The sequence below is a fragment of the Caenorhabditis elegans genome, chromosome III (genome assembly GCF_000002985.6).
Source record: "Caenorhabditis elegans chromosome III".
Classification (NCBI taxonomy): Eukaryota; Metazoa; Nematoda; class Chromadorea; order Rhabditida; family Rhabditidae; genus Caenorhabditis; species Caenorhabditis elegans.
The window spans coordinates 12907299-12919769 of NC_003281.10; the positions used below are offsets into that span (position 1 = coordinate 12907299).

The window sequence follows — 12471 nt, forward strand, 5'->3', positions numbered from 1 at the left end:
ACTTGATTTTTTAGCTCAAAAACGATTTTTCTACACAGAAAACGAAAAAAATTGCGATTTTACGCTCAAAATACGGTGCCGGGGTCTCGACGCGACAAATTTTTGTGATTAGCGAAAAGGTGTGCGCCTTTAAATGGTACTGTAGTTTGAAACTTTTGTTGCTGCGGATTTTTTAAATCAAATTTTTAAATATATTATTTATCCACCAAAAGGAAACGTGGAGAAAAACGATTTTCCGTTCCTGGTCTCGACGCGAAATATTTTTGTTAAATGCGATATAGGTGTGCGCCTTTAAAGGGTACTGTAATTTCAAACTTTTGTTGCTCTGGAATTTTTATTGGTTTCAAATTTTTGTTTTTTCGAAAAAAAATACGTTTACATAGCTAAAAAAATTTGAAATAAAACAAAAAAAATATGAAAAATCGATAAAAATTCCGCAAAAACACAAATTTGAAACTACAGTACTCTTTAAAGGCGCACACTTTTTTCGCATTCAACAATAATTGTTGTTTCGAGACCGAGGACAGTAATTTTGCGCAAAAATCGCAATATTTCGCGTCTGAGCAAAATGCGGAGCGCAGGAAAAATACGGATTTTGAAAACACGCTCCACGGCCGATCGAAATTTCTCCGCCCCAGAATTTTGGGTCTCGTCAGGTATTTGGTGGCAAAAATGCTTTTACAAGGTTTACTAGGTTTAGGGTTACTGTAGTTCTAAAACTTTTTTCGTGGCGAGACCATATTTTTCGTGATAAATTACAAATCCCCGTTAAAAAAAGTAATACTAAGTTATAAAGCTCCTCTGAGACCTCCTAATATTTGGGTGAACAATCGTAAATTTTTAGGTTGTCTGGAAAAAAATATATAAATATTATTACAAGCTCCCTTTTATGAATTATTCAAATTCTCGCGCCAAGAATTTATCACTGGAGCGTACTTACCAAACTTTAGTCCATTTTCTAATCAAATCCACCACCGTACATTCTCTTCTACTAATGGACTTTTCTTTGAAACGTCCCAAATTCCGGGCAGAATCACCGAATTTCGTTCCCCAGAAAAAATTCCAGTTGACGTTGCTCCGCGCGCTAATGAATACCCCAGAGACTCCAGAAAAACTGGGAGCCGCCCGTCTTTTTTGTTTTTGATGATTTTTGGGACTAAAATTCCAAATTCTAATTATTTTCCATTTTCCTACAAAAAAAAATTTTCGGAGCTCATAGGAAGAAGTTATATCATGGAAAAAATCTATCTGGAATGAGCGTTAATTAGAAAAAAAAATAATGGGAAAAAAGAAAACAAAAACAAGAAAAAGGCAGATAAATAGGTTAAGAAAGTACAAAAAGCCCGAGGGAAACTGACCTGATGTTGTTGACGACTTTTCTTGAAGAATGCGTGGGCTTAAGAAGCCTATTTACTACCTAAAATTGGCCCTTCTTCACGGGCTTTCAGAGTCCCTCATATCTTGAAATGGCAGAGTTTACTGAGAACCTAGGCCGCGGCCAAGGCCACGGATTTCTGGCTTCCCTCATAAATTGAAATGGAAGAGTTTGCCGAACTAGGCCATTTTGGCTCGGCCATATCTGGGGTAGATTTACGGCGCGTTGCGTGTCGCGTCGCGGCTCGATTGTAAAACTAAATGTCCGTGTGGAGTTCACACGACTTTCCCGGCGGCCGATTGTCAATGGAGCGCGAAAAAATCGATGAGGAAGGCTAGAAGCCTGTGCATCATTTCCGCAAATTTTTTGAAGCTCCGTCGCGGTCATGGCCGATGTTCCCAACTCTCTCGGAACGCTCCGTCTTCATAAAATGGGTCTCATTAGGAATTTGGTCGTTTTAGCTATTATTCGTTATTTTTAATGATTTTTTTCGATTTTTTGATTTTTTGATTTTTTTCGTCACAAAAAACATTAAAACACACTGAAAAAATTAGAAAAATTAACGAAATCAGGAGATATAAAAAAGTTTGAATTTACGATTTTGTCGCCAAAAACCTAACGAGACCCAAGTTATGTCACTATGCGGCAATTCAAAAAAAGACAAATGTGTTATTTTGTTCTGGAAGTTACAATTTTTCACAAAGTCAGACCAATTAGAGCAGCCTCTTTCGAGTGAAAAAAGAAAAGAAAACACTTAACGAGCACACACAAATTTTAGAAGAAAAAAAAACGGAGCACCACGTGGAGAATTGCACGAAAACAACATTAAGCGATGGTTCTATACTTCCTTTTTTGTTCTGAACGTTTAATTTGGGAATAGTTTGAGCAAAGCCTAGGCTGGTCTAGGCTGGTCTAGGCTGGCCTAGCCCAGCCTAGCCAAGCATATTTTAGCCTAGACTCCCAGCTTGGCTAACCTTGCCTAGAATCCCAGTCTTGCCTAGCCTAGCCAACCTTACATAACGTATCCTACGCCTACCTAGTCTAGCCTCACCTAGCCTAGCCTAGCCTAGCTTAGTATACCCTTAACTAACCTAGTCCAACCTTATCTTACCTATCTTATCCTATGTCTACCTAGCCGGGCCTAGCTTAATCTAACTTCCCAGTCTTGCCAAGCCTAGCCAAGCCTAGCCAAACCTAGTCAAGCCTAGCCAAGCCTACCCTCACCTATCCCTGCCTAGCTTAGCCTAGCCTGGCCTAGCCTTACCTAACTTATCCATCGCCTGCCTAACCTGGCCTAGCTTAATTTGTCCTATTCTTACCGAGTCTAGCCTAACCTAACCTAGTCTGTCCTAGCCTAGCCTAGCCTAGCCTCACCTAGCCTAGGCTCACCTAGCCTTGCCTACTCTTCACTAGACTCCTAGACTTGCCTAGCCTGACCTATCAATACATCTGCTCTGTTCAAACATTGACCTCCTCTGTCACTTAACTCAATATGCCCCTGGGCCTCCTTACGGAACCTCCGATACATTTTTTTTGGTTTTTTTTATTTTTTATTACTTCCGGGGCAGATTCTCAGATGTTTGAGGTGTTTTCTCTTTTCCAATTTTCCCGGAAAATTTTAGCGAAATCCTGCTAATCCGGGGACCCCATCCCCTCGGCTAATTAGTATTTGTTTTTTTTTTCGTAAAATTTTTAGTGCTACCGTACTCTTGAATTTTGTTTCATTTTTTTTTCTTCTCCTCGAGCTCTACCAAGCCACGCCCACAACATTTCACTTTCAACACCGAGCTCCGCCCATTTTGAAGTCTCCTCTGGCTCCAACTGAGAGCTCTCTTCATATGATGATCTGCCTGCCCACCGCGCTTCTGCTCTCCGCGTTCGTCGTGGCCGCCAGTGGCCAGGAGGCACCGGCTGGAGCCGGAGCTTCTGGAGCCGCACAGGCTCCACACAATCCGAAGGATTGTCAAGCGGTGAGTCAAAAAAAAACCATTTTGTTCTAAGAAGTTTAAAGTCATGTTTATAATTGGGTTTAAAAAAGTTTTTTTTTTCAAAACTGCAAGTGGAAGTTATAATGAGATAGTTTAGTGCATTTTGGAAAAGTTTTTCGAAAACTAAGTTAGGGCCTGCGTGACGTCATACATCCCATGGTTCTCAAAATTCTGAGAATGCGTACTGCGCAACATATTTGACGCGCAAAATATCACGCAGCGAAAACTAATGACTACTGTGTATTGGTTTGATCTACGCAGATCTACGAGAATCGCGGGAACTTAGACGCAGACTTCTTAACTGATTTCGCATGGTTAAGAACGTGCTGCCGTCACATTTTCTGGACAAAAAATTTGATAAATATGATATTCTTTTGATCCTCATGACGTTTCGGTTGTAGTAAACTTAATAAGATCACAATTTCTGCTCATTTTTCGGGGGAGGATTGGATGCACAATAAAGATTAAACAACTTGCGATGAATAGAAAAAAAATCTATTTTCTTTTTCATAGTTAATCTAGATGATTCTAACCTGATCATACTATTCTCTGTTTGATTTGAATGTGTTTTTTTGTGGGGTTGGAAAGTAGTAGATCAAAGTTTTTTTAGAACTCCACTTTGGTAGATCATAACTCGGTTCATTTTATAGATAGCAAAATTTTTTAAACTATAAAGTTGCAGAAAAAGAAAAAACCTATATTTTTCTAGTTAACAACTTTTTGATAAAGCTAAAGATAGCCGAGATATGAGCTGTCAAATACGGGCTTCATCTCACCGTAGTCCTCGACAAAAATCTGAACCTATAATTACAAGGCTTCCGGTTGGTTTTTTTTTTGAAACCATGTAATTTTCGTGCTTTTCCCAAGGATTTTGTTCCGGAATAATCACTGGGTTTGAAAAACGTACTACTGTAAAAAAACACATTTTCCAGATTCTGGCCAACAACGGCGATCAACAAGAGGCGCTTTTGTGCCAATTAAGCGAGAGCAGCATGCTTCTTGCTCAGCTCGGAGCTCTCGTTTCGGAGGGAGTTGAACGTCTCGTTCAGACTCACGGTAAGTAGGCAGGTAGTAGGTAGGCAGTAGGCAGGCAAGAGGCAGGCAGTAGGAAACAGGGGCACCGCCGAAAATTTTTTTTTCGATTTTTCGGTTGTTTTTGAGCATAACAGAAAAACAAAAAATTTAAAAAAAAACCGAAGATCCGGCAGCCCTGGTAGGTAGGCAATAGGCAGGCAGTAGGTAGGCAGTCGGCAGGCAGTAGGCAGAAGGGGTGCCTTTGCCAGGTTTTTCGGTTTTTTTGGGCAAAACCGAAAAATCGGAATACCGTAAAATTGGAGTCTGAAAAACGAAAGTTGGCAGTAGGCAGGCAGTAGGCAGATAGTAGGTAGATAGTAGGCAGGCAGTAGACAGGCAGTAGGCAGCAGAGGTGCCTATGCCAGGTTTTTTTGGTTTTTTGAGCATAACAGAAAAACAACAATTTTTTCAAATAAACCGAAAATCCGGCAGGCAGCAGGCAGGCAGTAGGAAGGCAGTAGGCGGGTAGTAGGAAACAGAGGCACCGCCGAAATTTGTTTTTTCGATTTTTCTGTTTTTTTTTTAGCAAAACCGAAAAACGAAAATTAAAAAAAAAAAAACAGAAAATCCGGCAGGCCAGGTAGGCAGTAGGTAGGCTGAAGGCAGGAACTAGGCAGTAGGCATGCAGTAGGCAGGTAGTAGGCAAATACTAGGTAGGCAGTAAGCAGGCAGTAGACAGGCAGTAGGCAGCAGGGGTGCCTATGCCAGTTTTTTTTTGGTTGTTTTATAGCAAAATCGAAAAATCGAAAAACCGTAAAATGGGAATCTGAAAAACGAAAGTTGGCAGCAGGCAGGCAGTAGGCAGGCAGTAGGCAGGCAGTAGGTAGCAGGGGTGCCTATGCCAGTTTATTTGGTTTTCTGTCTTAGCAAAACCGGAAAACAGGAAAACCGGCAAGCCTAGTAGGTAGACAGTAGGCAGTAGGCATGCAGTAGGCAGGTAGTATGCAGGCTGTAGGTAGGCAGTAGGCAAGCAGTAGGCAAGCAGTTGGCAGAAGGGGTGCCTTTGCCAGTTTTTTCCCTTTGGTTTTTTTTTAGCAAAACCGAAAAACGAATTTTTTCTTTAAAAAACACCGAAAATCCGGCAGGCCTGGTAGGTAGGCAGTAGGTAGGCAGTAGGCAGGTAGTAGACAGGCAGTAGGCAGCAGGGGTGCCTTATCCAGTTTTTTTGGTTTTCTGTCTTAGCAAAACCGAAAAATGGAAATACCGTAAAATTGGAATCTGAAAAACGAAAATTGGCAGTAGGCAGGCAGGCAGCAGGCAGTAGGCAGACAGTAAGTAGGCAGTAGCAGGCAGTATGCAGAAGTAGGAAACAGGGGCGCCGCCGAAATTTGTTTTTTCGATTTTTCGGTTTTTTTAAAGCAAAATTATTTCAAAAAAAAAAGCAGAAAATCCGGCAGGCCTGGTAGGTAGGCAGTAGGTAGGCTGAAAGCAGAAACTAGGCAGTAGGCAGGAACTAGGCAGTAGGCAGGCAGACAGTAGACATCCGATTTGCCAGCTGCATGAGTCAAACTTCATTTTCTCTGCATCAAATAAGCCTCCGGTGACCCAGCCGAAAGCCTAGACTATCAATCACGTTCCGCCATTTTCTTGAAAAAGCCCCTGACTTTTAAAATGTAAAGCGCCAAATTCTTTTTAAATTCTTAATGATGGTTGTGCTCTTGCTTTGAGGTCTGATCCCAATGGGAAACGTTGTTGCAGGATTGGCTCTCGAGGAGGAGACCAACGAGGGAGACAATGACATGGAGAAGCGCAAGCACGAATACCTCCGATTCGGAAAGAGAAAGCACGAGTATCTCAGATTTGGAAAAAGGAAGCACGAGTACTTGAGGTTTGTGATTTTTTTTTAGTTGTAAGGCAGGCAGTAGGAAGACAGTAGGCAGGGTGTAGGCAGGCAGTAGGCAGACAGAGAGTAGGTAGACAATAAGCAGGCAATAGGCAGGCAGGGAATAGACAGGCAGTAGGCAATCAGTAGGCAGGCAGTAGGCAGACAGGGAGTAGGAAGACAATAAGCAGGCAATAGGCAGGCAGTAGTAGGCAGATGTTATTATGGCGCCGCAAAAAGCTGCAACTGTTAGATGGGGGCAAATACGCTCCAACGTACAAATGAATACACCCAGGAAATTTTTGGAACCAATTTTCTTAACGAGACCCAAATTATGGCAGCGTTTGGAGCGCAATTGCACTTTTTTTTCGAAAAATTGTCATTTTTGCGTCACCGTAATACTTCTCAGGTCTCTACACGAATTTGCTTGTTTTTTTTTAATACAGAAGGAATTCAAAAGCCTATAAAGATTACTGTAGTGTCCTGCAAAATATTATTTATTTACACAAAAATAATACGGACAAATTCTCGAGGAAATGATAGAAAAACTTTGAAAAATCGATGAAAATCAAAGTCGCACACCTTTTCGAATTTAACGAAAAATTTGTCGCGTCGAGACCTGTATTTGTGGCTGAAAAATCGTGTAACAAACTTGCGCGTAAAATATGATGTCTGTGCATCGAATTTTATGCGCGAATTTTTTTTCCCACTTTCACGGGGTTCAGGCCTTCCTCATTGCATTTTTCGCGCTCCATTGACAATCGCCTGCCGGACAACGCGTGGGAAAGTCGTGTACTCCACACGGACAAGTGATTTAGATTTACAACTAAAATCAAGCCGCGACGCGACACGCAATGCGCCGTAAATCTACCCCAGCTATGACCGAGCCAAAATGGCCTAGTTTGGCAAACTCTTCCATTTCAATTTATGAGGGAAGCCAGAAATCCGTGATTTTTCGAGCACAATTTAACGGAGAGAACAAGCTCTGATCTTCGCACTTTTCCGTAACACTATTAAACTTCAAAAATTGAATTTTCGACTCAAATTCGGTGTTCTTTTTGTTTGTTTCTAAATCAAATGTCACACGATGTCTCTAAAGGAAATTGTGTTCCATCAAATTTCCCCTATTTTTTTCAGATTCGGAAAGAGAAAGCACGAATACTTGCGTTTCGGACGCAAATAAGAAGGGAATATCTACTATCATCGAAGAAACATCTTTGAAAACCATACAAATAAAAGAAGAAAAAGACGGAACTACAGTACACCATTTTTTTTTGAAAGATTTTTTTTTCTATATTTTTCTCTCTATCTCTTTTCTCTCTCCCTCTCAGCATTGTCGAAAGAAGAAATTGTAATAAATCTTGTCGTTGGTTAAGAGTTATTTTCTAGAAGTCAGAGGAAGATAAGTGCGCAACCGACATTAAACAAGGTTCACGATGAACCACTTTAAAAACGATTTAAAGAAAGCAAACTTCTGGGTCTTGTAGAAATTTCTGGGAATCTGGATTTTTTGACAAGTTTTGCTGGAATGCTCAGAAAAAAAAACACTTCGAATTTTTTAAAATGTACGGTAAATTTTTTATTAGAATTTTTGTCAATAATTCCAAAAAATGAACAAAAACGCAATTATAAGATCCCTTCGAGATAAATGGAACAAAAAAAAAAGAATAAATATAAGTAGATCGTATTAGAAATTTACATGAAAATGAGCAATAAAAAATCCCAAGACTTCTGCCGAATTACTGCACGTAAACTCCACGATCGTATTTATTGAACTTTTGCGAGCGCTGTAGAATCTTATCGTTGACAAGATTTGCAACGAAAATGGCAGCGATGCCGAGGAAGCATCCAACGTTGAGTCCAGCCATTGCCTGTAAGAAATTAATTTTGAAAAGTTTGTTAAATTTGGCAAGAGTTCGCGAAGTTTGGCAAAATTTAGCAAAGTTTGGCAAAAGTTGGTAACTTTTGGTAAAAGCAGGCAAACGTTTGCGAAAGTTGGCAAAAGCTGACAGAAGTTTTTGAAAAATTGCACGATTTTGAAACTTTTCTAAAATGGGCAATTTTGTAGTTAGAGGACTCAACATTGCTCTCCGAACACTTAAAAAATGCCCTTTTTCAGAATGTAGCGGTTTTAATTTGTACATTTTCAGAAAAATTATTTTTTTCCCCAAAAAAAAGGACAGCCGTTAGATGGCAGAAAAATGAAAATGGGCAAAAATAAAAAGTTGCCTAAATTTGTTGAAAACGGGTAAATCGTATATGGACAATTCAGAAAATCTAGGTTTAACCCGTCAAAAACCATTAGTGGCAAAAATGGACAATTTATTGCAAAAAATCACAATTTTGAAACTCCTCTAAAATGGGAAATTATTTAGTTAGAGAACTCAAAATTGAAAAACTCCGTTTTTTTTAGAACACTGACAAAGTTTAGCAAAGTCGGCGAAAGTTTGGAAAAAGCTAGCGAAAGTTGGCAACTTCTGGCAAAATTTTTATAAAAAATGGCAAAAGTTGGAGAAAGTTGGCGAATTATGGCGGATATTGACGAAAAACTCCAAGATTTTAATTTAGAACACTGGCGAAATTTAGAAAAAAGTTGCCGAACTTCTGCAAAATTTGGCAAGTGTTCATTTGGTGTCAAAGTGACTCATTTCGGCTTGATCTACGTAGATCTACAAAAAAATGCGGGCGAAGAGACGCAGAGTTCTCCACTGATTTTGCATGGTTAAGAACGTGCTGACGTCACATTTGTTGGGCGAAAAATTCCCGCATTTTTTGTAGATCATATCGTAATGGGACAGCCTGACACCACGTGAGTGTTGGCAATAGTTGGTAAAAGTTAGCAAAAACGAATTGCCAAATTGCCTAGAATTTTCGAATTTTCAACCTACCCCAATCCATCCAAATCGTTCGCCAGTTTCAATAATTGTTCTCTGAGAGATTGTGCCACCAATTCCAATAATGATAAGCCATCCTATAATTCCAGCAGTTGAGAAGATGATTTCCTGAAAATTAGATTAATTTGCAAAACCCAGTAATTTAATAATTTCTAGCTCTTGGAAACATAGCTTAACCTAATTATCCACACAACTAATTACGCCTACCCACACACACACACTTTTTCCAAGACAATTCAATTTTCTAAACAAAAAACCTGCAAATTTGAAAATTTATAACTCACCGCAAATCCACAATTCGTTAGCGGAGTATCCTCTCCACGTTTTGCCAAAAGGAATGACATGAGAATTGAGACAAGGCAGTAGAGAAGTGTCAGTGCAGAGACAATATAAATGATGACAATGTCATAATTAATTGAGATGTATGCGGTGACATATGCTGGGTCCAGGAGGATCAGTGTGACAATTGTGAGAATCTGAAAAAAATTTATATATGATTTTCGGCAACATGTTTCATTAAATTGATGATGAATGGCAATATATTATGGGAACACAAAATTCTGGAAATGCGTATGGCACAGCATATTTGACGCGCAAAATATCTCGTAGCGAAAACTACAGTAATCCTCTCAATGACTTCTGTAGCGCTAATATTTTATCGATCAATAAATAATTGCCGTAAATCGACACAAGCGCTACAGCAGTCATTTAAAGGATTACTGTAGTTTTCGCTACGAGATATAGTTATATTTTGCGCGTCAAATATGTTGTGGAATACGTATTCTCAGCATTTTGTGTTCCCGTAATATAGAAAAATGATTGACTGATACGAAAATATTTTTTTATTGAAGTTAAAGAATGTCAAAAAAATGCTCAAAAATGCTCCAAAATTAGCTGAAAATTGCCGATCTCCTAAAAAAAATAATCCGACAGAAAATGACAACTTTGATGCAGTTTTTGAGCATTTTAATCAATTAAAAAAAAATTATTTAGGTGTCATTTTGTAGAATTGTTTCATGAATTAAAAAAATTTACAAAAAAAAAGCGTTATTTGCAATTTGCAACACAAAGTTTCTTTCTGAATAATTTCCCAATTTTATTTTGAATAAAAAGTTTTCCAGCAAATTAAAGCAAATACGGTAATTTTCTTACGGGAACACAAAATTCTCAGAATGTGTATTGCGCAACATATTTGACGCGCAAAATATAACTATATCTCGTAGCGAAAACTACAGTAATCCTTAAAATGACTATTGTAGCGCTCGTATCGATTTACGGTAATCATTTATTTTATCGATATAATATTAGCGCTACAGTATAAATAATTGATCCTTTCAAAGATCGCCCCCCGTAAATCGACACAAGCGCTACAGTAGTCATTTAATGGATTACTGTAGTTTTCGTTTTCGCTAAGATATATTTTGCGCGTCAAATATGTTGTGCAAAACGTATTCTCAGAATTTTTTCCTCAATTTCCAGTTTATTTCCAAATGTATACAGTTCCGGTGCATGACTAATGTCTTCAGGTGGGTGGCGGGTCGTCTTCAAAGTTTCACCCCGCAATATGCAAATATTTGTTTGTAGAGCGAGTATGCTCTTTACGATGGAAAGTCTCAAGGTCTACAGCCTACTGATAACAATGGTTAACATTGTTTTACGTTATATATTTGGAAAATGAGTGAGAGATAGGCTAGACGCAGACAATTTGGAAAAGCAAAACAATTTTAGAAAGAAGTTTCGAAAAAATTCGAAAATCGATATTATGGGAACACAGAATTCTGAGAATGCATATTGCACAACATATTTGACGCACAAAATATAACTATATCTCGTAGCGAAAACTACAGTAATTCATTAAATGACCTTGTGTCGATTTACGGGCTTATATTAATTGATTAACCGAATAGTGACAACGTTAAAAAAATCGAGCCCGTCAATCGACACCAGCGCTACAGTAGTCATGTAAAGAATTACTGTAGTTTTCGCTACGAGATATTTTGCGTGGCAATAATTTTTTTATATTCTCGGTCCCTCAGAGGTGCTGCGTGGCCTAGAAAATTCTAAAATTCGGCCAGACATTATTTAATGTAAGCTGAGAGGCCCAGGTTTTCAATTTTTCTAGGCCACGTATTCTAGGCCACCCATTCAGCGCGAAAAAAACTTACAATAATCACAATTTTAATGCCCATACCGATGAGCAGCTGGCTTGGAAACGCCATTTTCTGTAAATATTAAGTAAAAAGAACTGAAAAATAAATTATACATTAAGAAAAAAGTAGGGGATAGGTTGGAACTTCGCTCCATTGATAATGCAAAATTTTTCACAATAGAGCTTATTTGCATAGAATGGGATTTCGAAAAAATTGATATTATGAAGACGCAGAAAAAATCGGCTTTTCAAATCGAGGTGCAAAGGCGCTCCAATGAAAAATTTGGGTCTTGTTGGGTATTTACGTCTGGCTTCCCTCATACATTGAAATGGAAGAGTTTGCCGAACTAGGCCATTTTGGCTCGGCCATATCTGGGGTAGATTTACGGCGCGTTGCGTGTCGCGTCGCGGCTCGATTGTAAAACTAAATGTATTTGTCCGTGTGGAGTACACGACTTTCCCACGCGTTGTCCGGCTTGTCAAATGGAGCGCGAAAAATTCAATGATGAATGCCAGAACCCCGTGAAGTCGGTTTTTCAAATCGAGGTGTAATCGCGGTTCAAATTTGGGTCTCGTTAGGTTATTGGCGTTTTCAATTATTTTTCGTATTGTTTTTGTCGAAATAATGTTTCAGCATTAAAAAATACTGAAAACTAAACAAAAACGACTAAAAATGCTTGAAAATTTACGAGTTTCCCGCCAATACCTAACGAGACCCAAGACCCAGGGGCGGAGAGTGTTAATTTCGCCGTGAAGCGCGCTTGCACCTTGATTTCAATTTTTTTTTCAGGTTTACGAGCGATGCAAATAATTGTTTCAACTCAAAAAATCTTCTATTGGGGGAGTACACAAAGGGTTTTCAATAGAGCGCGTTTGCTGACCTAATTATTTAACAAAAATAATTATATTTGGACGCCACGGGGTTCTGGCCGTCCTCTTTGAATTTTACGCGCTCCATTGACAATTGCCCGCCGGACAACGCTTGGGAAAGTGTCGTGTACTCCACACGGATAAATACAGTTAGTTTTACAAGCCGCGACGCGACACGCAACGCACCGGAAATCTACCCCAGATATGGCCGAGCCAAAATGGCCTAGTCCGGCAAACTCTTCCATTTCAATTTATGAGGGAAGCCAGAAATTCGTGGGGGCGCTTTAGCAGGAAATTTA

General features: G+C 39.3%; 2 protein-coding genes across 2 annotated transcripts; one reads left to right on the forward strand and one right to left on the reverse strand.

The window, feature by feature from the left end:
* Nucleotides 1-3211: 3211 nt before the first annotated feature.
* On the forward strand, nt 3212-7632 carry flp-14 (KHEYLRF-amide 4). The gene is made up of 4 exons (NM_067281.9): nt 3212-3345; nt 4296-4419; nt 6136-6265; nt 7397-7632. Exons 1-4 carry the CDS (start codon nt 3214-3216, stop codon nt 7440-7442), a joined length of 432 nt encoding a protein of 143 aa, NP_499682.2. The 5' UTR covers nt 3212-3213; the 3' UTR covers nt 7443-7632.
* Nucleotides 7633-7819: 187 nt separating this feature from the next.
* On the reverse strand, nt 7820-11377 carry Y37D8A.16 (MARVEL domain-containing protein). Its single transcript, NM_067282.6, has 4 exons — nt 11319-11377; nt 9438-9629; nt 9148-9261; nt 7820-8130 (listed from the first exon to the last, which is right to left on the reverse strand). The coding sequence occupies exons 1-4, from the start codon at nt 11370-11372 to the stop codon at nt 7999-8001; spliced, it is 492 nt and encodes a 163-aa protein (NP_499683.1). The 5' UTR covers nt 11373-11377; the 3' UTR covers nt 7820-7998.
* Nucleotides 11378-12471: the final 1094 nt, after the last annotated feature.